This window comes from Salvelinus namaycush, chromosome 30 (genome assembly GCF_016432855.1).
Source record: "Salvelinus namaycush isolate Seneca chromosome 30, SaNama_1.0, whole genome shotgun sequence".
NCBI classification, from domain to species: Eukaryota; Metazoa; Chordata; class Actinopteri; order Salmoniformes; family Salmonidae; genus Salvelinus; species Salvelinus namaycush.
In genome coordinates, this window is record NC_052336.1 from 2606928 (window position 1) to 2634409 (window position 27482).

At 44.1% G+C, this 27482-nt stretch overlaps 1 protein-coding gene across 1 annotated transcript in view; it reads right to left on the reverse strand.

Moving 5' to 3' along the window:
- efl1 (elongation factor like GTPase 1) overlaps positions 1-27482 on the reverse strand; it is a 97792-nt gene that overhangs the window by 45079 nt on the left and 25231 nt on the right. The window contains exons 13-15 of the mRNA XM_038969583.1: positions 25198-25355; positions 24848-25023; positions 24356-24494 (exon numbers count right to left, since the gene is read on the reverse strand). Of these exons, the coding sequence (XP_038825511.1) occupies positions 24356-24494; positions 24848-25023; positions 25198-25355 (473 nt within the window). The remainder of the gene's footprint in view (positions 1-24355; positions 24495-24847; positions 25024-25197; positions 25356-27482) is intronic.

Consider the following 27482-nt stretch of genomic DNA (forward strand, 5'->3'; position numbering starts at 1 on the left):
GTCTTCCTTTCCTGTGGCGGTCCTCATGAGAGTCAGTTTCATCATAGCGCTTGATGGTTTTGCAACTGCACTTGAAGAAACTTTCAAAGGTCTTGACCTTTTCTGGATTGACTGACCTTCATGTCTTAAAGTAATGATGGACTGTCGTTTCTCTTTGCTTATTTGAGCTGTTCTTCCAATAATATGGACTTGGTCTTTTACCAAATAGGGCTCTCTTCTGTATACCACCCCTTGCCACAACACAACTGATTGGCTCAAACGAATTAAGGAAAGAAATTCCACAAATTAACAAGGCACACCTGTTAATTGAAATGCATTCCAGGTGACTACCTCATGAAGCTGGTTTAGAGAATGCCAAGAGTGTGCAAAGCCATAAGACTCCTAAACGGGTAATCAAATGGCTACCTGGACTATTTGCATTGTCCCGCCCACCCTACCCCTCTTGTACACTGCTTCTACTCTCTGTTTATCATATATGCAGAGTCACTTTAACTATACATTCATGTACATACTACCTCAATTAGCCCAACTAACCGGTGCCTGTATATAGCCTCGCTACTGTTATAGCCTCGCTACTGTTATTTTTCACAATATTTTACTGTTGTTTTTTATTTCTCTACTTATCTATTGTTCACCTAATACCTATTTTTTTTACTTAAAATAGCACTGTTGGTTAGGGTCTGTAAGTAAGCATTTCACGCTAAGGTCTACACCCGTTGTATTCGGCGCACATGACAAATACACTTTGATTTGAAGCTGTCATCAAGGCAAAGGGTTGCTACTTTGAAGAAACTCAAATATATTTTGATTTGTTTAACACTTTTCTGGTTACTACATGATTCCATATGTGTTAATTCATAGTTGTGATGTCTTCACTATTATTCTACAATGTAGAAAATAGTAAAAATAAAGAAAAACCCTTGAATGCGTAGGTGTCCAAACTTTTGACTGGTACTGTACATATGTCTTTATCTACCTGGGCCTACGGAAACCTTTGTATCTATGTCTGCAACTGCTAACAGTCTGTCTTTCTCAGTGCTTTGTCCTCTCTCTGTCTGACAGAACATGTAGAAGGGAGAGCCAGACAACCACGTGGCGAGGCATGGCGTTAGCCACCTCTCTGGTTCCATCTACTGGCCGGCAAACACCACTTACGGTACAAGGCCATCTGAGACAAAGACACTGGCTTCGTTTGAAATGGCACCCTTCCATCTTTAGTAGACTACTTTTGACTAAGGGTCCACAGGGCTCTGGTCAAAACTAGTGCACTATATAGGGAATAGGGTGCAATTTGGGATGCAGCTAAAGACATTGGCAGAGGGAGCAGCCTAGCGCACCTTGTAGCTCACAATAGGGGATATGATAACATACAGGCTTTGTTCAAGCCCAGCTCCAACACTATCTACTGGACTTCTGACACAACATGCAGAGACAGCTGAAGGGATACAGAGTACAATGACCCTTGCCTTGCACACTGATCTGAAGTCAGTATGTACACCACCTAATGGTTAAATGGTAGGCTGTGAGGGATGGTAAGCTGAGCCTAGATCTGTGGCTAAGGACAACTTCTAGCTTGAGCACTTGACACAAAATACAATAGATCACAAGGATGCGCGCGCACACACATACACACACAACTGATCTGCCTTAGTAGCTAAGATGACAACAGCTCATCCTCCAGGTATCTAGCAGCTATCTAGGCCAGTGGTTCCCTCCCATTTAACTGACCCACTAGAGCTGCTAGTTGTCCATGTGACCCGACTAAGTACACAAGACAGATGTTAGATACTAGGATCCAGTCCCATCCCGAGTCGCTCCCAGATCCAAATCGTATTACCCATGACCCATCAGTGGGTCTTAACACAGCATTTGGAAAGACACAAGCAGAGATGTACTGGTTAAGATGTAGAGATGTCATGTTAGGCAGTAGGACCCTGTCCTAGGCACCAAGACTAAGATCACTTTATTCCTCCATTTGAAGACAAGGTCCAACAAAATTTGACATCCGCTTTACCGCAACCTCTCTGAAAGACACACACAGGTTGGAGAGGGGGGCTGCCAAACTACGGAACCTGTTGAGCAGCTGTTGTGGGTTTAAGTGCCTTGCTCAAGGGCACAACGACAGGCGATGGCATCTAGAATTTGATACCAGCAACCCTCCAGCTGCCAGATCACTTCCCGCACAATTTTTCCAGTTAGACCCGGGATTTGAACTGGCAACCATCCTGCTGCTGGCTTGCCCCTCTAACTGCCAGGCTACCTGCCACCCAAGACCCCCAAAATATGTTGGTTTAATGTATTCCAATAAAACGCACACCCAGAGAAAATTATTTAGTGTAGAGGTGCTGACTAACAGCAAATAAACTGTAAGCTATAAAAATAAAGAGTTGCACACTCTATATATAAACTCACAGTAATTTATTGGGTAAAACAGCAATGTTTCAGCATCACTGTGCCTTCTTCAGGATGATGTATTCAAACCAGAGGTGTACTGATTAAAACAATAACGTGTATAAACTATGAGACCAGGAGCAGAGAAAAACACTAACAGCTCTAGGATTGAAAAATGTCAGTAACTTTTCCAAAATTCCCAGGTTTTACAGAAATCACGGATGGAAAATTCCTGAAATTAGGGGGGAATAAGCAGGAAATCCAATACATGGGAAAGTTACTGGAATTTTGCAACCCTCAACAGCATTGACTCAATGACAGACTTAATGAAACGGAGAAGGCTCCGTGCTCTCTCTCTCTGACTCCCTCACTTGCTAGCTCTCTCCCAAAAAGAGAAAAAGAGAATCCTTAACAACACTCCCTCAAAGGCTGCATTTTCAGGAAAGTTTCAGATCTAGGTTATACAGGAGAGATGGAGAGAGAGAGAGAGAGAGAGAGGAGGGAGAGAGAGAGATGGTGATGGAGATGGTGAGAAGATAGGAGGGAGAAGAGAGGAGGGAGAAGGTGAGAGAGAGAGGGAGAAGAGAGAAGGTGAGAGAGAGAGGAAAATAAGAGGGGAAGGAACCGAGAGAGAGCGAGTGAGCTAGAAAGAAAGAGAGCAAGATATAAAGAGAGAAGGTGCATGGGAGGATAAGAAGAGGAAAGAAAGAGAAGAGAGCTGGTCAATAAACTCTGGGGGGGAGTAGAGAAGTGTTAGATGACTGTCTGAATGCAGCAGCAGGGTTTCTACTGGGATGTGAAAGTGTATCAAGGACGGTTGAATAAGAGATGATTGAGTGGCTCTGGCGGAAATATACACACCCACACAGCCCCCCCTCCCCCAAGCCCATCTCACACGCCAAAACAACTTAATCTCACCCTGACTCAATCCCTCCATGACAGGTACAAACACACACACGCCACACACCCCTGACTCAACCACTGCGAGGGTCTAACCGAGACATCTGTGCCCCCTAGAGTCACATCCTCTCCAGGGATAGATCACCAGGGTGATGTGGTCCACACTGGGACATCCTCTCCGGGGATAGATCCCCAGGGTGACGTGGTCCACACTGGGACATCCTCTCCAGGGATAGATCACCAGGGTGACATGGCCCACACTGGGACATCCTCTCCGGGGATAGATCACCAGGGTGACGTGGTCCACACGGGGACATCCTCTCCAGGGTTAGATCACCAGGGTGACGTGGCCCACACTGGGACATCCTCTCCAGGGATAGATCACCAGGGTGACGTGGCCCAAACTGGGACATCCTCTCCAGGGATAGATCACCAGGGTGACGTGGTCCACACTGGGACATCCTCTCCGGGGATAGATCACCAGGGTGACGTGGTCCACACTGGGACATCCTCTCCAGGGATAGATCACCAGGGTGACGTGGTCCACACGGGGACATCCTCTCCAGGGATAGATCACCAGGGTGACGTGGTCCACACTGGGACATCCTCTCCAGGGATAGATCACCAGGGTGACTGTTCTGCTGGTGAATGTGCAGTCACTGGAGAACAAATTGGATGAACTCCGTGTGACAAGGACAATATAGTATATCTCATGGGTTTCTTCATGCATCGTCTAGATGGGACGACAGCCTCGGGTAAGACTAAGACGGAGGGGTGTGTCTCCTTGTTAAGAGCAGCTGGTGCAAGATATCTAAATGTTAAGGAAGTCTCAAGTTTTTGCTCACCTGAGTTAGACTACCTCATGATAAGCTGCAGACCACACTCTTTACCAAGAGAGTTTATCTATATTTTCACAGCTGTCTATTTACCAGCACAAACCGATGCTGGCACTAAGACCGCACTCAACGAGCTGTATAAGGCCAAAATCAAACAAGAAAATGCACACCAAGAGTCAGCCTTTGAAATCTGTTTGACCAGCATGTCACCTGTGCAACTAGAGGCAACAACCTCCTGCTCCCCTTCACTCCACACACAAGGCTCTCCTCGCCCTCCCAAATCTGACTACAACTCTATCCTCCTCAATCCTGCTTACAAGCAAAAACTCAAACAGGAAGTACCAGTGATGCGCTCAATGCGTAAGTGGTCCGTTGAAGCGGATGCTAAGCTACAGGACTGTTTTGCTAGCACAGACTGGAATATGTTCCAGGACTCATCCGATAACATTGAGGAGTTTACCACATCAGTCACTGGCTTTATTAATAAGGGCATTGACGATGTCGTCCCCACAGTGACTGTACGTACATATTCCAAATAGAATCCACAGATTACAGGCAACATCTGCACTGAGCTAAAGCTGCCGCTTTCAAGGAGAACACACACCGACAGAGTCATTGCGCAAAATAGTATGCAGCATGATCTGGATACGTATGCAACAAAAGTTAAACATTCACCATCTGCTACCATTTCTGTCAAGCCTTCTATGCATACCGTTTTACGCATACGTTCGATAAATCCAACGTATGCAACACACCGAACTCAGTGCAAATGCCTCTGCAACGCAATGCTGCAAGGCAAACGCAGCATTTCATTGAAAATTAATGTACCAAAATGCAATGGAGCTGTCGGAGTGATCGAAGCATTAGAAATCCTGCTACGACCTCCAATGAACCATCAAACAGGCAAAGGGCCAATATAGGACTAAGATAGAATTTGACTGACACTCGTCAAATGTGTCAGGGCTTGCAAACTATCACGGATTACAAAGGGAAACCCAGCCGTGTGCTGCCCAGTGACGCAAGCCTACCAGATGAGCTAAATGGCTTCTATGCTCGCTTTGAGGCAAGCAACACTGAACCATGCATGAGAGCACTAGCTGTTACGGACGACTGTGTGATCTCGCTCTCCATAGCCGACGTGAGTAAGACCTTTAAACAGGTTAACATTCACAAGGCCGCGGGCCAAGATGGATTACCAGGACGTGTACTCAAAGTGTCTTCACTGACATTTTTAACCTCTCCCTGACCCAGTCTGTAATACCTACGTTTCAAGCAGATCACCATAGTCCCTGTGCCCAAGAACGCCAAGGTAACCTGCCTAATTGACTATCACCCTGTAGCACTCACATCGGTAGCCATGAAATGCTTTGAAAGATTGTTCATGGCTCCTATCAACACCATCATCCGAGACACACTGGACCCACTCCAATTCGCATACCACCCAATCAGATTCACAATCTCTACTGCACTCCACACTGCCCTCTCCCACCTGGATAAGAGGAACACCTATGTGAGAATGTTGTTCATTGAATACAGCTCAGCATTCAACACCATAGTGCCCTCCAAGATCATAACTAAGCTCAGGACCCTGGGACTGAACAGCCCTCTGCAACTGGATCCTGTAGTTCCTGACGGGCTGCCCCCAGGTGGTGAGAGTAGGCAACAACACATCCGCCACAAACAGCGCACAACTCCAACATTACCATTAAGTTTGCTGACGACACGGCGGTGGTAGGCCAGATCACCGACGACAATAAGACAGCCTATAGGGAGAATGTCAGTGACCTGACAATGTGTTGCCAGGACAACAACCTTTCCCTCAACGTCAGCAAGACAAAGGGCTGATCGTGGACGACAGAAAAGTGAAGGCCGAGCCACATCGACAAAGCTGTAGTGGAGCTGGTCGAGTTCCTCTGTGTACACATCACTAAGGAATAAACATGGTCAACACACATAACGCCTCTTCCCCCTCAGGAGGCTGAAAAGATGTCATGGGCCTTCCGATCTTCAACATGTTCTACAGCTGCCTTATTGAGAGCATCTTTACAGGTTGCATCATTGCTTGGTTTTGCAACTGCTTGGCATCCAACCACAAGGAGTTAGAGGGTAGTGCGTATGGCACAGTACATCATTGGGGTTGAGCTCCCTGCCATCCAGAACCTACAGTGCATTTGGAAAGTATTCAGGTCCTTGACTTTTTCACATTTTGTTACGTTACATCCTTATTATAAAATGGATCGAATTAAAATGTTTCCCTCATCAATCTACACACAAAACCCCATAAAGACAAAGCAAAAATAGTTTTTTATAAATGTTTGCACATAAAAAAAACTAAAAAAAAGTTACCTTATTTACACAAGTATTCAGACCCTTTGCCATGGACTTAAAATGGAGCTCAGGTGCATCCTGTTTCCATTGATAATCTTTGAGATGTTCCAACAACTTGGAGTCCACACCTTTGGTAAATTTTATTGATTGTACATGATTTGGAAAGGCACACACCTGTCTATATAAAAGGTCCCACAGTTGACAGTGCATGTCAGAGCAAAAACCAAGCCATGAGGTCGAAGGAATTGTCCGTAGCGCTCCGAGACAAGATTATGTCAAGGCACAGATCTGGGGAAGGGTACCAAAAAATGTCTGCAGCATTGAAGGTCTCAAAGAACACAGTGGCATCTATCATTCTTAAATGAAAGAAGTTTGGAACCACCAAGACTCTTCCTAGAGCTAGGCGCCCGGCCAAACTGAGTAATTGGGGGAGAAGGGCCTTGGTCAGGGAGGTGACCAAGAACCCGATGGTCACTGACAGAGCTCTAGAGTTCCTCTGTGGAGATGGGAGAACCTTCCAGAAGGACAACTATCTCTGCAGCACTCCATCAATCAGGCCATTATTGTATAGTGGCCAGACGGAAGCCACTCCTCAGTAAAAGGCACATGACAGCCCGCTTGGAGTTTGCCAAAAGGCACCTAAAGACTCTCAGACCATGAAAAACAAGATCCTCTGTTCTGATGAAACCAAGATTGGCATGAATGCGAAGTGTCACGTCTGGAGGAAACCTGGCACCATCTCTACAGTGAAGCATGGTGGTGGCAGAATCATGCTGTGGGGATGTTTTTCAGGGGCAGGGACTGGGAGACTAGTCAGGATCAAGGGAAAGATGAATAGAGCAAAGTACAGAGAGATCCTTGATGAAAACCTGCTCCAGAGACCTCAGACAAGGGTGAGGGTTCACCTTCCAACAGGACAACGACCCTAAGCACACAGCCAAGACAACACAGGAGTGGCTTCAGAACAAGTCTCTGAATATCCTTGAGTGGCCCAGCCAGAGCCCAAACTTGAACTCGACCGAACATCTCTGGAGAGATCCAACCAGACAGAGCTTGAGAGGCTCTGCAGAGAAGAATGGGAGAAACTCCCCAAATTCAGGGTGTGCCAAGCTTGTAATGTCATTACAGGCTCGAGGCTGTAATCGCTCACAAAGGTTCTTCAACAAAGTGAGTAAAGTGTCTTTAGTAAAATACTTATGTAAATGTGATATTTCCACTTCTAAAAAACAGTTTTTACTTTGTCATTGTCGGGGATTGTGTGTAGATTGATGAGGGGGAAAAAAGATTTTTAACAATTTTAGAGTAAGCTGTAACCTAACAGAATCTGAAAATAAATCAAGGGGTCTGAATACTTTCCGAAGGCAATGTGTATGTGTGTGTGTGTGGAGATGAATGCATAACTGTGAGTGTGAGTGAGTGCATGTGTGCTTAGGTGCAGAGAGTCAGTGCAGATGATCAGTCCAGTTTAAATGTTCAGCAGTCTGATTGCTGTCTGAGCCTGTTCGTATCAGACCTCATGCCACTTAAGGATATTCAGAGACTTGTCCTGTACATTTCGATGAAACATGGTGAAGCCCCGAAATTGCCTTCCCTGGAACCCTGTGTTTCAGACATAAGGAAGTGGATGGCGGCAAATGTTCTATTTTTAAACTCAGACAAAACAGAGATGCTTGTTCTAGGTCCCAAGAAACGAAGAGATCTTCTGTTGAATCTGACAATTAGTCTTGATGGTTGTACAGTCGTCTCAAATAAAACTGTGAAGGACCTCGGCGTTACTCATATCAAGACTGTTTCAAGGACAGCTATTTTCCATCTACGTAACATTGCAAAAATCTGAAACTTTCTGTCCAAAAATGATTTAGAAAAATGTATCCATGCTTTTGTCACTTCTAGGTTAGACTACTGCAATGCTCTACTTTCCGGCTACCCGGATAAAGTGCCGTGGCGGAGATTTGGTCCTGCCGTACATACCTACACGTACGTTACGGTCACAAGACGCAGGCCTCCTTACTGTCCCTAGAATTCCTAAGCAAACAGCTGGAGGCAGGGCTTTCTCCTATAGAGCTCTATTTTTATGGAATGGTCTGCATATCCATGTGAGACACGCAGACTCTGTCTCACCCTTTAAGTCTTTATTGAAGACTCATCTCTTCAGTAGGTCCAAAGATTGAGTGTAGTCTGGTCCAGGAATGTGAAGGTGAACGGAAAGGCTCTGGAGCAACGAACCGCCCTTGCTGTCTCTGCCTGGCCGGTTCCCCTCTCTCCACTGGGATTCTCTGCCTCTAACCCTATTACAGGGGCTGAGTCACTGGCTTACTGGTGCTCTTCCATGCCGTCCCTAGGAGGGGTGCGTCACTTGAGTGGGTGGAGTCACTGACGTGATCTTCCTGTCCGGGCTGGCGCCCCCCATTGGGTTGTGCCGTGGCGGAGATCTTTGTGGGCTATACTCGGCCTTGTCTCAAGATGGTAAGTTGGTGGTTGAAGATATCCATCTAGCGGTGTGGGGGCTGTGCTTTGCCAAAGTGGGTGGGGTTATATCCTGCCTGTTTGGCCCTGTCCGGGTGTATAGTCGGACGGGGCCACAGTGTCTCCCGACCCCTCCTGTCTCAGCCTCCAGTATTTATGCTGCAGTAGTTTATGTGTCGGGGGGCTAGGGTCAGTCTGTTATATCTGTAGTACTTCTCCTGTCTTATCCGGTGTCCTGTGTGAATGTTAGTATGCTCTCTCTAATTCTCTCTCTCTTTCTTTCTCTCAGAGGACCTGAGCCCTAGGACCATGCCTCAGGACTACCTGGCCTGATAACTTCTTGCTGTCCCCAGTCCACCTGGCCGTGCTGCTGCTCCAGTTTCAACTGAACCCTGACCTGTTCACCGGACGTGCTACCTGTCCCAGACCTGCTGTTTTCAACTCTCTAGAGACAGCAGGAGCGGTAGAGATACTCTCAATGATCGGCTATGAAAAGCCAACTGACATTTACTCCTGAGGTGCTGACCTGTTGCATCCTCGACAACCACTGTCATTATTATTATTTGACACTGCTGCTCATCTATGAACATTTGTACATCTTGGCCATGTTCTGTTATATTCTCCACCCGGCACAGCCAGAAGAGGACTGGCCACCCATCATAGCCTGGTTCCTCTCTAGGTTTCTTCCTAGGTTCTGGCCTTTCTAGGGAGTTTTTCATAGCCACCGTGCTTCTACACCTGCATTACTTGCTGTTTGGGGTTTTAGGCTGGGTTTCTGTACAGCACTTTGTGACATCAGCTGATGTAAGTGGGGTTTATAAATACATTTGATTGATTGATTGATGCTTCGATACCGTCTGCCCAACGGTATGGGAGTGAACAGCTCGTGGCTGGGCTGTGTGGGGCCCTTGAAGATGCTGCGGGACTTCCTCAGGCACCATTTTGAGTCGATGTCCAGGATGGGTTGGGACATACTGGGCCATCTTCACTACCCGCTGGAGGGCTTGCAGTCGTGGACAGAGCAATTTACATACCAGGCCGTGATGCAACCGGTCAGGATGCTCTCGATGGTGCAGCGGTAGTATTTGGAGAGGACCCGGGGTGGCATGCCAAATTTCTTAAGCCTTAGGAAGTAGAGATGCTGTTGTGCCCTCTTGACAAGAGTGGTTGTGTTGTTGGTCCATGTCAAGTCCTCGGTGAGGTGGACACCAAGGAACTTAAAACTGCTGACTCTCTCTGTATAATCACATTCATAGGTAAAAACGGTACTGTACTGAGCTATACTGGACTAGACTGAACTATAATTAAGCAATAAGGCCCGAGAAGGTGTGGTATATCCGCCATAAACCACAAACCCCTGAGGTGCCTTATTGCTATTATAAACTGGCAACCAACATAAATCCAATAGTAAAGTATTTTTGATTCATACCTGTGATTTATTGTCTGATATAAACATTCAGCATCCAGGACTGAAACTACACAGTTTATAATGAGCTAAACTGAACTACACTGTACTGATTTATAATGAACTATACTAAACTAGAATAAACTATTGGTTTATAATGAGCTAAACTGAACTAGACTGTACTGATTTATAATGAACTATACTAAACTAGAATAAACTATTGGTTTATAATAAGCTACACTGAACTAGACTGTACTGATTTATAATGAACTATACTAAACTAGAATAAACTATTGGTTTATAATGAGCTAAACTGAACTAGACTGTACTGATTTATAATGAACTATACTAAACTAGAATAAACTATTGGTTTATAATAAGCTAAACTGAACTAGGCTGTACTGATTTATAATGAACTATACTAAACTAGAATAAACTATTGGTTTATAATGAGCTTAACTGAACTAGACTGTACTGATTTATAATGAACTATACTAAACTAGAATAAACTATTGGTTTATAATGAGCTAAACTGAACTAGACTGTACTGATTTATAATGAACTATACTAAACTAGAATAAACTATTGGTTTATAATAAGCTAAACTGAACTAGACTGTACTGATTTATAATGAACTATACTAAACTAGAATAAACTATTGGTTTATAATGAGCTAAACTGAACTAGACTGTACTGATTTATAATGAACTATACTAAACTAGAATAAACTATTGGTTTATAATGAGCTTAACTGAACTAGACTGTACTGATTTATAATGAACTATACTAAACTAGAATAAACTATTGGTTTATAATGAGCTTAACTGAACTAGACTGTACTGATTTATAATGAACTATACTAAACTAGAATAAACTACTGGTTTATAATGAGCTAAACTGAACTAGACTGTACTGATTTATAATGAACTATACTAAACTAGAATAAACTATTGGTTTATAATAAGCTAAACTGAACTAGACTGTACTGATTTATAATGAACTATACTAAACTAGAATAAACTATTGGTTTATAATGAGCTTAACTGAACTAGACTGTACTGATTTATAATGAACTATACTAAACTAGAATAAACTATTGGTTTATAATGAGCTAAACTGAACTAGACTGTACTGATTTATAATGAACTATACTAAACTAGAATAAACTATTGGTTTATAATGAGCTAAACTGAACTACACTGTACTGATTTATAATGAACTATACTAAACTAGAATAAACTATTGGTTTATAATAAGCTAAACTGAACTAGACTGTACTGATTTATAATGAACTATACTAGAATAAACTATTGGTTTATAATGAGCTAAACTGAACTAGACTGTACTGATTTATAATGAACTATACTAAACTAGAATAAACTATTGGTTTATAATAAGCTAAACTGAACTAGGCTGTACTGATTTATAATGAACTATACTAAACTAGAATAAACTATTGGTTTATAATGAGCTTAACTGAACTAGACTGTACTGATTTATAATGAACTATACTAAACTAGAATAAACTATTGGTTTATAATGAGCTAAACTGAACTAGACTGTACTGATTTATAATGAACTATACTAAACTAGAATAAACTATTGGTTTATAATAAGCTAAACTGAACTAGACTGTACTGATTTATAATGAACTATACTAAACTAGAATAAACTATTGGTTTATAATGAGCTAAACTGAACTAGACTGTACTGATTTATAATGAACTATACTAAACTAGAATAAACTATTGGTTTATAATGAGCTTAACTGAACTAGACTGTACTGATTTATAATGAACTATACTAAACTAGAATAAACTATTGGTTTATAATGAGCTTAACTGAACTAGACTGTACTGATTTATAATGAACTATACTAAACTAGAATAAACTATTGGTTTATAATGAGCTAAACTGAACTAGACTGTACTGATTTATAATGAACTATACTAAACTAGAATAAACTATTGGTTTATAATAAGCTAAACTGAACTAGACTGTACTGATTTATAATGAACTATACTAAACTAGAATAAACTATTGGTTTATAATGAGCTTAACTGAACTAGACTGTACTGATTTATAATGAACTATACTAAACTAGAATAAACTATTGGTTTATAATGAGCTAAACTGAACTAGACTGTACTGATTTATAATGAACTATACTAAACTAGAATAAACTATTGGTTTATAATGAACTATACTGTACTGAGCAATAATTTGTATTTGTTTATTTATTTCACCTTTATTTAACCAGGTAGGCCAGTTTAGAACAAGTTCTCATTTACAACTGCGACCTGGCCAAGATAAAGCAAAGCAGTTCAACATACAACATCACAGAGTTACACATGGAATAAACAAACATACAGTCAATAATACAGTAGAAAAAGTCTATATACAGTGTGTACAAATGAGGTAAGATACGGGAGGTAAGGCAATAAATAGGCCATAGTGAAGAAATAATTACAATGTAGCAATTAAACACTGGAGTGATATATGTGCAGAAGATGAATGTGCAAGTAGAGATACTGGGGTGCAAAGGAGCAAAAATAAATAAATAACAGTATGGGGATGAGGTAGTTGGATGGGCTATTTACAGATGGGCTATGTATAGGTGCAGTGATCTGTGAGCTGCTCTGACAGCTGGTGCTTAAAGTTAGTGAGGGAGATTTGAGTCTCCAGCTTCAGTGATTTTTGCAATTCGTTCCAGTCATTGGCAGCAGAGCTGCCAAAGGAAGAATTGGCTTTGGGGGTGACCAGTGAAATATACCTGCTGACCAGTGAAATATACCACCCGAAGCGTGTGCTACGGGTGGGTGCTGCTATCGTGACTAGTGAGCTGAGATAAGGCGGGGCTTTACCTTTAGACTTATAGATGACCTGGAGCCAGTGGGTTTGGCGACGAATATGAAGCGAGGACCAGCCAACGAGAGCATACAGGTCGCAGTGGTGGGTAGTATATGGGGCTATACTAAACTAGAATAAACTACTGGTTTATAATGAACTAGACTGTACTGGTCTATAATGAGCTATACTAAACTATTGACCTATGAGCTATACTGAACTAGACTGTAACAGTCTATAATGAGCTATATTGAACCGGTCTATATAGAGCTATACTGAACCGGTCTATAATGAGCTATACTGTACTATACAGTGGACTAGACTGTACTGGGCTATACAGTGTACTGGCCCACACCGGGGTGTACTGGCCCACACCGGGGTGTAATGGACTATACTGGTTAATGGTGTCAGAGCGCTGGTGTGATGTGGTTGAGATCAGATCAGTGCACTCCCTCCCTACTGCTCAACAGATCTGAGTCGTCTGCCCCCTCACCGCTGGCAGCGTGGCTCAGGCCTAACGCAAGACAAATGTTTTCCTAAAGCTGCCTGGCGTTGAATCAGCTTTATTCATTCTACTGCCGCTTTCTCCCTCTTCTCTTTCCCTGTGGAGCGACTACTTGGACGACGACTTCAAACCCTCTTTCTTTGCTAGGTTTCTATACAGCTGGGTCCCATTGTGGTGTGATGAAAGTTTGTGTGTGTCTGAGTTTGATTCTGCCCACGTCTCTAACCGGAGCGACAAACTATTGGCGTTAACTAGATAAACATTAAACACACAAGTCATCTTCTACTTGGCACCGATGTAATCATGGCGTTATACCACAACTAGGTTTATTTATTTATTTTGGACAAATGTACAGGCTGGGTGGTAGTCAAGTTTAAGAGCGTTGGGCCAGTAACTGAAAGGTTGCTGGTTCGAATCCCCGAGCTGACTAGGTGAAATCTATCTACGTGCCATTGAGCAAGGCACTTAACCATAATTGCTCCTGTAAGTCGCTCTGGATAAGAGCGTCTGCTAAATTACTAAAATGTCAAATGTAGTAAAGTATGCATGTGTGTTTTCTATTGACAGCAGTGGAGAGTGAAGCTGGTAACGACTGTTTAAATGTACTACTAGCAGTCGCTGATCTACTGTTCATGTGCTTGACGGTAATAACCTTATGGTAACAAAGAAAGTTTAAGACTGAATTCAATATCTTCTCAAAACTAAATGCATAATTTAAAAAAATCTGAATATAACAGATCAAAAAGGACTAAAGACTGCTCAATGGTGAAATACAAGCAAAGAAAGGCAACCTGTTCTCAGTGCAGGCTATTGAGAGCTGTGAGAGAGATCTATTTCTCATATTAAGTCTTGTTGCCTCAGAAACTATGAATAAAACAATTTACAGTATTTGATCTACTAATCAAAACTTTTTGATCAAAACAGTGTCACCCCCCCAAAATGTGCTAAATAAAACAACAATCTACTCTTCATAAACTTAAAGCATTTATAAAAGTAAAAAACATTTCAAAACTGGGGGGGGGGGGGGGGTCATCAGCATTTTCTACTACTACCACTCAAATATCACCTCAGTGTTTCAATATTCATGAGCCAGAAATCACATCGTTGATGTGAGCGAATACATGCGTATGTTTGGTATAAGATCTTATAATTGAATTATTCTATAATCCTATAATACTAGCAGGGGATCAAAGCACTGTGGCTGAGTCTTTGAAGCTGAGAATTCTAATTAAATGAATGGGTCTGGACGGAGACTGTTGCATCGAGGAGTGTGAGGAGGATTGTAATGAAATAATATGCTGGCTGCTAATCCAACTGTAATCAAGCCCTCTGGATTCTAATAACTAGCTGGTTGATAAACTTAATCAGGTTAGTTACAAATGGGGTTGGAGCATAAACCTACAGGGTAGCTCTCCAGGAAAAGGGTTGGAGTGTCTTGATGTAGGGAATAGGGTGCCATTTGTGATGTGAACGATATTAAAAAGCAGCCGGGGGCATGAATGATTAGGAGGATGTGTTGTGTGTGGCCGATGGAGGAGACTCAGCAGTATTTCAGTGGGCACAGTGATGAACCATACGGTCAGATAGGACGAGAGCAGGCCCACCCACCACAAGAAGATGGAAAGGAGGGGGGGCGAAAGAGAGCAAGAGAGAGAAAGTGTGGGGGGGGGAAGAATTACTTGTGTCATGCACAAAGTAGATGTCCTAACCGACTTGCCAAAACTATAGTTTGTTAACAAGAAATTTGTGGAGTGGTAGAAAAACAAGTTTTAATGACTAAGAGTATGTAAACTTCCGACTTCAACTAACTATATATATATATATATATAAATATCTCACAATAAATAGGGCACGATATAAATCAAAGAGGAATCAGAGAGGCAGTTTTCCGCTCGTTGATCTCTGAAATGGCATCGACATAAAGGGAGACGTTCTCAGAACATAAAAGCTCACTTACTGTCAAATAATATCAGCAAGGGGTGTGGTGTGTGGACTGTAATGTCAGAGTTAAACAGTGATGGAGGTCTTCATTTCCTGAATCCATTTTCTCCAACAGCTGGAAGGAAACAGAGGAGAGAGCTCCACACAATGGCTCTACAGCACGCTACTTTCCCTTTGTGTGTGTGTGTGTGTGTGTGTGTGTGTGTGTGTGTGTGTGTGTGTGTGTGTGTGTGTGTGTGTGATGTAGTGATTTCTACCCGGGTGGTATAGGTCTGATTCTTGTGTAGGGGAGATATCTTTGAGTGGGTCTCTCACACACAGAGCTTGCTTTGTCATGCGGTCGTGCTGTGTGTGTCTCGTCATGAGGTGGGGATTATTAGTCTCCGATATCAGACGCAGGCAAGCTGGTGTGTGTTCTTTCCCCTCTCCAGCGAACTCTTCCACCCGTCAGAGAATAAGGAGGTTCTAATCAGGACCACAGCCTGTGTGTGTGTGTGTGTGTGTGTGCGCGCGACCACAGCCTGGCTGAGTTTACACACTGACGTTTCAACGGTTTCTTCCCCTCGCCCACACTCAACTACCAGGAGGACATGATGGTTCCCACATGGCCGACTCTGTGTGTGTCCTGTGTGTTGTGTTGTGTGTGTGTTTTTACACATGGATAACTGTCCTATTATAATCAGTCACTTGGCTAGATTTTCTAAACACTAAACAGTATTACTCACAATACTACAATGCAGGATAATTTATTTTCACCATGTCCAAGAAAATACTGTCCATCATAGAATTAAGCAATAAGGCACGATGGGGTGTGGTATATGGCCAATATACCATGGCTAAGGGCTGTTCTTAAGCACGACGCAATGCGGAGTGCCTGGATACAGCCCTTAGCCATGGGGGTATTGGCCATATATCACAAACCCCTGAGGTGCCTTATTGCTATTATAAACTGGTTAGCAACGTAATTAGAGCAGTAAAAATAAAATGTTGTCATACCCGTGGTATACGGTCTGATATACCACGGCAGTCAGTCAAATTAGCATTCAGGGCTCGAACCGCCCAGTTTACAATTACATATAAAACACTAGAATGGACATTGGTATCCTAGCAATATGATAGAAAATCGTTCATCTTGGTCAGGAAAAGCTGATCAGCTGATCAGACATTAAGATGCATAACAAAACAATGCATTTGTAGAAACATTATTGAATTGTCAGATCTCTATAGCGTCCATTATCCAAGCAGATTAAACTGGACGATAATGCATAGTCTATTATCCCTATTACCTATATAGTGCACTGCTTTTGACCAGAGCTCTATGGGCCCAGTCAAAAGCAGTGCAGAAAACAAGAGAGAGATCGGGTACTATTTGGGACGCAGAGTGGCTCTTCATCAGACAAAATAAACCTCCCATTGCTCTTTATAGGCTTGTAATGACCGGCACATAGACAACATGATGATAGCTTCATACTAGCAGCACTCAGCGGAGCCTTAGGGTAGCGTCCCGAAAAGGCACCCTATTGCCAACATAGTGCACTACTCTTCACCAATGGTGGCCCAACGGTAGTGTACTAAACTCAGCAACAAAAAAGAAACGTCCCCTTTTCAGGACCCTGTCTTTCAAAGATAATTTGTAAAAAATCCAAATAACTTCACAGATCTTCATTGTAAAGGGTTTAAACACTGTTTCCCATGCTTGTTCAATGAACCATAAACAATGAATGAACCTGTGGAACGGTCGTTAAGACACTAACAGCTTACAGACGGAAGGCAATTAATGTCACAGTTATGAAAACTAAAGACACTAAAGAGGCCTTTCTACTGACTCTGAAATACACCAAAAGAAAGATACCCAGGGTCCCTGCTCATCTGCGTGAACGTGCCTAAGACAGCTCTACAGGGAGACTGGATGGACAGCTGATAGTCCTCGCAGTGTCATACCACATGTAACAACACCTGCACAGGATCAGTACATCCGAACATCACACCTGCAGGACAGGTACAGGATGGCAACAACAACTGCCCGAGTTACACCAGGAACGCACAATCCCTCCATCAGTGCTAAGACTCTCAGCTTATTGCAGACAGAGGCTGGACTGAGTGCTTGTAGGCCTGTTGTAAGGCATGTCCTTACCAGACATCACCGGCAACAAACCCACCATCACTGGACCAGACAGGGCTGGCAAAAAGTGCTCTTCACTGACGAGTTGCGATTTTGTCTCACCAGGGGTGATGGTCGGATTCTCGTTTATCGTCGAAGGAATGAGCGTTACACCGAGGCCTGTACTCTGGAGCGGGATTGATTTGGAGGTGGAGGGTCCGTCATGGTCTGGGGTGGTGTGTCACAGCATCATCGGACTGAGCTTGCTGTCATTGCAGGAAATCTCAAAAGCTGTGCGTTACAGGGAAGACATCCTCCTCCCTCATGTGGTACCCTTCCTGCAGGCTCATCCTGACATGACCCTCCAGCATGACAATGCCACCAGCCACACTGCTCGTTCGGTGCGTGACTTCCTGCAAGACAGGAATGTCAGTGTCCTGCAATGGCCAGCGAAGAGCCCAGACCTCAATCCCATCGAGCACATCTGGGAACTATTGGATCGGAGGATGAGGGCTAGGGCCATTCTCCCCAGAAATGTCCGGGAACTTGTAGGTGCCTTGGTGGAAGAGTGGGGTAACATCTCACAGCAAGAACTGGCAAATCCGGTGCAGTCCATGAGGAGGAGACGCACTGCAGTACTTAATGCAGCTGGTGGCCACACCAGATACTGACTGTTACTTTTGACCCCCCTTTGTTCAGGGACAAATTATTCAATTTCTGTTAGTCACATGTCTGTGGAACTTGTTCAGTTTGTCTCAGTTGTTGAAACTTATGTTCATGTGTAGCCTGGTGTTGACAGGACAACTACATGATGAACTGGATGTGTAGCCTGATGTTGACAGGACAACTACATGATAAACTGGATGTGTAGCCTGGTGTTGACAGGACAACTACATGATGAACTGGATGTGTAGCCCGGTGTTGACAGGACAACTACATGATGAACTGGATGTGTAGCCTGGTGTTGACAGGACAACTACATGATGAACTGGATGTGTAGCCTGGTGTTGACAGGACAACTACACGATGAACTGGATGTGTAGCCTGGTGTTGACAGGACAACTACATGATGAACTGGATGTGTAGCCCGGTGTTGACAGGACAACTACATGATGAACTGGATGTGTAGCCCGATGTTGACAGGACAACTACATGATGAACTGGATGTGTAGCCCGGTGTTGACAGGACAACTACATGATGAACTGGATGTGTAGCCCGATGTTGACAGGACAACTACATGATGAACTGGATGTGTAGCCCGGTGATGACAGGACAACTACATGATGAACTGGATGTGTAGCCAGGTGTTGACAGGACAACTACATGATGAACTGGATGTGTAGCCTGGTGTTGACAGGCCAACTACATGATGAACTGGATGTGTAGCGTGATGTTGACAGGCCAACTACATGATGAACTGGATGTGTAACCTGATGTTGACAGGACAACTACAGGATGAACTGGATGTGTAGCCTGGTGTTGACAGAACAACTACATGATGCACTGGATGTGTAGCCTGGTGTTGACAGGACAACTACACGATGAACTGGATGTGTAGCCTGATGTTGACAGGACAACTACACGATGAACTGGATGTGTAGCCTGGTGTTGACAGGACAACTACATGATGAACTGGATGTGTAGCCTGGTGTTGACAGGACAACTACATGATGAACTGGATGTGTAGCCTGGTGTTGACAGGGCAACTACATGATGAACTGGATGTGTAGCCTGGTGTTGACAGGACAACTACATGATGAACTGGATGTGTAGCGTGATGTTGACAGGACAACTACATGATGAACTGGATGTGTAACCTGATGTTGACAGGACAACTACAGGATGAACTGGATGTGTAGCCTGGTGTTGACAGGACAACTACACGATGAACTGGATGTGTAGCCTGGTGTTGACAGGACAACTACACGATGAACTGGATGTGTAGCCTGATGTTGACAGGACAACTACACGATGAACTGGATGTGTAGCCTGATGTTGACAGGACAACTACACGATGAACTGGATGTGTAGCCTGGTGTTGACAGGACAACTACATGATGAACTGGATGTGTAGCCTGGTGTTGACAGGACAACTACATGATGAACTGGATGTGTAGCCTGGTGTTGACAGGACAACTACATGATGAACTGGATGTGTAGCCTGGTGTTGACAGGACAACTACATGATGAACTGGATGCGTAGCCTGATGTTGACAGGACACCTACATGATGAGCTGGATGCGTAGCCTGATGTTGACAGGACAACTACATGATGAACTGGATGTGTAGCCTTGTGTTGACAGGACAACTACATGATGAACTGGATGTGTAGCCTGGTGATGACAGGACAACTACATGATGAACTGGATGTGTAGCCTGGTGTTGACAGGACAACTACATGATGAACTGGATGTGTAGCCTGGTGTTGACAGGACAACTACATGATGAACTGGATGTGTAGCCTGGTGTTGACAGGACAACTACATGATGAACTGGATGTGTAGCCTGGTGTTGACAGGACAACTACATGATGAACTGGATGTGTAGCCTGATGTTGACAGGACAACTACATGATGAACTGGATGTGTAGCCTGGTGTTGACAGGACAACTACATGATGAACTGGATGTGTAGCCTGATGTTGACAGGACAACTACATGATGAACTGGATGTGTAGCGTGATGTTGACAGGCCAACTACATGATGAACTGGATGTGTAACCTGATGTTGACAGGACAACTACAGGATGAACTGGATGTGTAGCCTGGTGTTGACAGAACAACTACATGATGCACTGGATGTGTAGCCTGGTGTTGACAGGACAACTACACGATGAACTGGATGTGTAGCCTGATGTTGACAGGACAACTACACGATGAACTGGATGTGTAGCCTGGTGTTGACAGGACAACTACATGATGAACTGGATGTGTAGCCTGGTGTTGACAGGACAACTACATGATGAACTGGATGTGTAGCCTGGTGTTGACAGGGCAACTACATGATGAACTGGATGTGTAGCCTGGTGTTGACAGGACAACTACATGATGAACTGGATGTGTAGCGTGATGTTGACAGGACAACTACATGATGAACTGGATGTGTAACCTGATGTTGACAGGACAACTACAGGATGAACTGGATGTGTAGCCTGGTGTTGACAGGACAACTACACGATGAACTGGATGTGTAGCCTGATGTTGACAGGACAACTACATGATGAACTGGATGCGTAGCCTTGTGTTGACAGGACAACTACATGATGAACTGGATGTGTAGCCTGGTGTTGACAGGACAACTACACGATGAACTGGATGTGTAGCCTGGTGTTGACAGGACAACTACACGATGAACTGGATGTGTAGCCTGGTGTTGACAGGACAACTACACGATGAACTGGATGTGTAGCCTGGTGTTGACAGGACAACTACACGATGAACTGGATGTGTAGCCTGATGTTGACAGGACAACTACACGATGAACTGGATGTGTAGCCTGGTGTTGACAGGACAACTACATGATGAACTGGATGTGTAGCCTGGTGTTGACAGGACAACTACATGATGAACTGGATGTGTAGCCTGATGTTGACAGGCCAACTACAGGATGAACTGGATGTGTAGCCTGGTGTTGACAGGACAACTACAGGATGAACTGGATGTGTAGCTTGGTGTTGACAGGACAACTACATGATGAACTGGATGTGTAGCCTGGTGTTGACAGGACAACTACATGATGAACTGGATGTGTAGCCTGGTGTTGACAGGACAACTACACGATGAACTGGATGTGTAGCCTGGTGTTGACAGGACAACTACACGATGAACTGGATGTGTAGCCTGATGTTGACAGGACAACTACACGATGAACTGGATGTGTAGCCTGGTGTTGACAGGACAACTACATGATGAACTGGATGTGTAGCCTGGTGTTGACAGGACAACTACATGATGAACTGGATGTGTAGCCTGATGTTGACAGGCCAACTACAGGATGAACTGGATGTGTAGCCTGGTGTTGACAGGACAACTACAGGATGAACTGGATGTGTAGCCTGGTGTTGACAGGACAACTACAGGATGAACTGGATGTGTAGCTTGGTGTTGACAGGACAACTACATGATGAACTGGATGTGTAGCCTGGTGTTGACAGGACAACTACATGATGAACTGGATGTGTAGCCTGATGTTGACAGGACAACTACATGATGAACTGGATGTGTAGCCTGGTGTTGACAGGACAACTACATGATGAACTGGATGTGTAGCGTGATGTTGACAGGACAACTACAGGATGAACTGGATGTGTAGCCTGGTGTTGACAGGACAACTACACGATGAACTGGATGTGTAGCCTGGTGTTGACAGGACAACTACACGATGAACTGGATGTGTAGCCTGATGTTGACAGGACAACTACACGATGAACTGGATGTGTAGCCTGATGTTGACAGGACAACTACACGATGAACTGGATTTGTAGCCTGGTGTTGACAGGACAACTACATGATGAACTGGATGTGTAGCCTGGTGTTGACAGGACAACTACATGATGAACTGGATGTGTAGCCTGGTGTTGACAGGACAACTACATGATGAACTGGATGTGTAGCCTGATGTTGACAGGACACCTACATGATGAGCTGGATGCGTAGCCTGATGTTGACAGGTCAACTACATGATGAACTGGATGCGTAGCCTTGTGTTGACAGGACAACTACATGATGAACTGGATGTGTAGCCTGATGTTGACAGGACAACTACATGATGAACTGGATGCGTAGCCTGATGTTGACAGGACAACTACATGATGAACTGGATGCGTAGCCTGGTGTTGACATGGCAACTACATGATGAACTGGATGTGTAGCCTGGTGTTGACAGGACAACTACATGATGAACTGGATGTGTAGCCTGGTGTTGACAGGACAACTACATGATGAACTGGATGTGTAGCCTGATGTTGACAGGACAACTACATGATGAACTGGATGCGTAGCCTGATGTTGACAGGACAACTACATGATGAACTGGATGTGTAGCCTGGTGTTGACAGGACAACTACATGATGAACTGGATGTGTAGCCTGGTGTTGACAGGACAACTACACGATGAACTGGATGTGTAGCCTGGTGTTGACAGGACAACTACACGATGAACTGGATGTGTAGCCTGATGTTGACAGGACAACTACACGATGAACTGGATGTGTAGCCTGGTGTTGACAGGACAACTACACGATGAACTGGATGTGTAGCCTGATGTTGACAGGACAACTACACGATGAACTGGATGTGTAGCCTGGTGTTGACAGGACAACTACACGATGAACTGGATGTGTAGCCTGATGTTGACAGGACAACTACATGATGAACTGGATGTGTAGCCTGGTGTTGACAGGACAACTACATGATAAATCATCTTCTCCACGATATGGGCATTAGACAGCTGCTGTACAGTCAATATGGCTAATGCACGTCTATCTCATAATGTACTAATGGTATAGGGAAGGCAAAAGGTTTCCCTTTCAGTAATTGAATGTAGAGATCTGCAAAGTGATCACGTGTGTGTGTACACACACACACACACACACACACACACACACACACACACACACACACACACACACACACACACACACACACACACACACACACACACACACACACACACACACACACACACACAGTTCTGTTTTGGTGAAAAACCGAGGGATGGGCCTGGAGAAATGTAACCACTCAAATCAAATTCATAGACAGAGCTAAGGATGCAAGGACCAACCATCCATAGTATTAAAATGATAGTTTCAACCATGTTGAGGCGGTACAGTGTTTACATTCACATTGTTTACAAACATTGGAGTAAAAGAAGCTATAAGTTATATTCTTCCAGAATCAATGTATCATTAATTTAGACGTTTTTTTAAAATTATGTAGCAACTAAGGATTCCAGCTTTAAAGGTCCAATGCAGCGTTTTTAATCTCAAATTATTTCTGGGTAACAATTAAGTACCTGACTGTGATTGTTTTCAATAAAAAAATCAAAATCAAACAAAAAATTGCTTCTTAGCAAAGTGCAATTTCTCAAGCAAGAATTTTGCTAGGACTGTCTGGGTGTGGTATGAGTGGGGAGGGTAAAACTGAAAATTTGCTCTTATCAGCAGAGAGGATTGGAACTCTCTTTGGTCTAGATGAGGGCTGTGTTCCTCTGTGGCCTGGGCAACAGTAGTGTACTGTAGGGAATAGGGTGCCATTTGAGACAGACAAATCGTTGTATTATTGTTGCCTCGTCCCTCCTGGCTTCAGTAGCAGTACTACTAATTTATCACATGGTGATGTCACCATGGAAGGCCAAAAATCCCTCCCACAAAAACAGGCAGAAATCTTTTCAAACAGCGCGTACACATTACCATCTTTTTCACAACGTTATTCCAACCTCAGCGTGGACATATATATAGAAAACACAGGAAAATCATGTCTGACTGCACTAGGCCTTTCAAAGAACTCTGAAAGATGTAACTTTCACCTTTATTCGTGCAGTAAAAAGAACATTGGATAACAAGTTAATATCCTATTATGCATGAACCTTTCAAAAGATCATTCACTTCAAGTAGGTGTAGGTGTTTGTGTACCTACCCAGTACGTTCCCTGATGGCACCTCTTCTAGTTCCTCCAGCTCTCTGCCCATCAGCAGGTAGAGGCTGTCCATGGTGCAGCAGGCCAGGTGAGGGACGGGAGGGAGACAGACACTCACACTAGTACTGCCCTCTGGGAGCTGACAGACAGACAGAGAGAGAGAACATTAGATCTTCAAATGGCACCCTATTCCCTACAGTACACTACTGTTGCCCAGGCCACAGAGGAACACAGCCCTCATCATAGAAGTCAATGTTATCTTTAACCTTGGAATACACATCTTGAGATGGAAACAAACACGCAGAACATTTATGATTGTTGCTCTTTGAACAAACAGCATTTGGGTTCATCTTCAGAACAGTTATTGTTTTGTCTGGTGAATATTGCAAATTGAGCAGAAAATGTGTTTTGTGTGTGTGTGTACGTGTGTGTGTCCACATGCCTGTGTGTGTGTGTGTGTGTGTGCCTGCCTGTAAGTGTGTACATCCTTACCATGCGCAGGCCTTGAGCAGGGTCGTACTTGGGCCCCATCACAAACACCTTCTGTCCTCTGCGGACCACCCCGCTGTAGACTCTAGCGAAGGCTACGAACGTCTCCTTCCCCTCCTCCTCCTCTGGTTTAGCCTTCAGAGGCAGGCCCTGCATCTGGCCTGAGACACCCTCACTACCTGCATGTCAGGGAAGACAATGGAGACATACACTGGTATCAGTGGTATCACCATGAACATATTGGTTATTGGAACTGGCCAGAGCTTCCAAACCACTAGGGAAAAAGAGGCCAGGGGTTGGGGTTTTAGCAAGGTAAGAGTGGGTGGGTGTGTGTGTATGTGAGAGACACTTGCCTATGGTGTTGTCTCCACCAGGAGTGGTTGCCGGTGTTGTACTTCCTGATTGGGCATTTCCCTCCCCACTTTCCGTCTGCTGAATGGCTGCCAGTCTCTCAGTGTGTCTCTGTCTGGCCAGCTCCCTGCGCTGGGCCATCTCCTCCTGGGTCAACGGCCTGTGTGCGCACACACACACACACACACACACACACACACACACACACACACACACACACACACACACACACACACACACACACACACACACACACAAACACACCTGTTCAGTAGGTAGAAAATGTTTTGAAAATATTCCATTGCAAAACGTTTTGCTATTGTTTGCCCTACTGAACACTGTCCATTGTTTGGGCCAATGAATACACATTATATTAGACATGACACATCAAAACAGAAATGTAACAACCCACTAAACCAAGTCTTTATAGCAGGGTAACATAGCCTAGCAACTAGCACCGCTCTGTTTAATTTGATTCATCCTTAATTTAACCAGAGAAGTCACACTGAAACTTTTAAATCTCTTTTTCCAAGTGAGCCCTGGCCAAAAATCCATCATACAGTGCATTCAGAAAGTATTAAGACCCCTTGACTTTTTCCACATTTTGTTATGTTACAGCCTTACTCTAAAATTGATTAAATTATTCCCCCCCCCCCCCCCCCCCCTCATCAAATCTACACACAATACCCCATCATGATAAAGCGAAAAAAGGTTTTTACAAATATTTGCAAATGTTTAAAAAATAAAAAACAGAAATACCTTATTCACATAACTATTCAGATCCTTTGCAATGAGACTCGAATTTGAGCTCAGGTGCATCCTGTTTCCACTGATCATCCTAGAGATGTTTCTACAACTTGGAGTCCACCTGTGGTAAATTCAATTGATTGGACATGATTTGGAAAGGCAGACACCTGTCTATATAAGTTCCCACAGTTGACAGTGCATGTCAGAGCAAAAACCAGGACATGAGGTCGAAGGAATTGTCTGTAGAGCTCCGAGACAGGATTGTGTCGAGGCACAGAACCTGGGAAGGGTACCCAAACATTTTTTACAGCACTGAAAGTCCCCAAGAACACAGTGGCCTCAATCATTCTTAAATAGAAGAAGTTTGGAATCACCAAGACTTCCCAGGGCTGGCCGCCTGGCTAAACTGAGCAATCGGGAGAGAAGGGCCTTGGTCAGGGAGGTGACCAAGAACCCGATGGTCACCCTGACAGCGCTCCAGAGTTCCTCTGTGGTGATGGAAGAACCTTCCAGAAGGACAACCATCTCTGCAGCACTCCACCATCCTTTATGGTACAGTGGCCAGACGAAAGCCCTTCCTCAGTAAAAGACACATGACAGCACGACTCTCAGACCATGACAAACAATATTCTCTGGTCCAAGACTGAACAAGATTCTCTGAAACCAAGATTAAACTCTTTGGCCTGAATGCCAAGCGTCACGTCTGGAGGAAATCTGGCACCATCCTTACGGCGAAGCATGGTGGTGGCAGCATCATGCTGTGGGAGTGTTTTTGAGCGGCATGGACTGCGAGACTAGTCAGGAACGTGGGAAAGTTGAATAGAGCAAAGTACAGAGAGTAGTACAGAAAATAGTAAAAATAAAGAAAACCCTTGAATGAGTAGGTGTCCACATTTTTGACTGGTACTGTATGTGTGTGTACATGGTGTGTCCAGACAGCGTGTGAACAGTGTGTCCAGCAGTAGTTATATGGGACCAGGGCTCTGGTCAAAAGTAGTGCACTAGGCAATAGGGTGCCATTTGGGATGCAGCATGGAGTCAAGAGGTCAGGTTTGTACCTCATCCTACCAAGTCCTGTCATCGCATGATGGTTATTTGTGCTGCTAACTTCCCTCACTGAGAAACTATGTTCTAATTACCTACCGGCGATGGAAAATATGCAAAGGTTAAATTTGATCAATTACGACAACATAGGTGGTGTCTCCGGGCCAAGCTGGAAAAACGGAATAACAATTACTCTAAAATTGCTCTGGCCACCACAAACTCAAGGCACGTGGGTGTGTCGTTTGAAATGGCACACTGCAGAGTCATTGCGGTGAGTGGTGTGTGTGTGTGTGTGTGAGAGAGAGAGAGCTTCAAAGTGACTACATTGATACAGCTGGAAGCCATGATTGACAGTAGTGGCCATCCACACAAGCTCAGCTCCCTGAAGACCGACCGCTTAAACTATCCCATAATTTAGGTTCCGTCCCCAACGGCACCCTATTCCCTATACAGTGCACTACTTTTGACCAGGGCCCACAGGGAATAGGGTGCTATT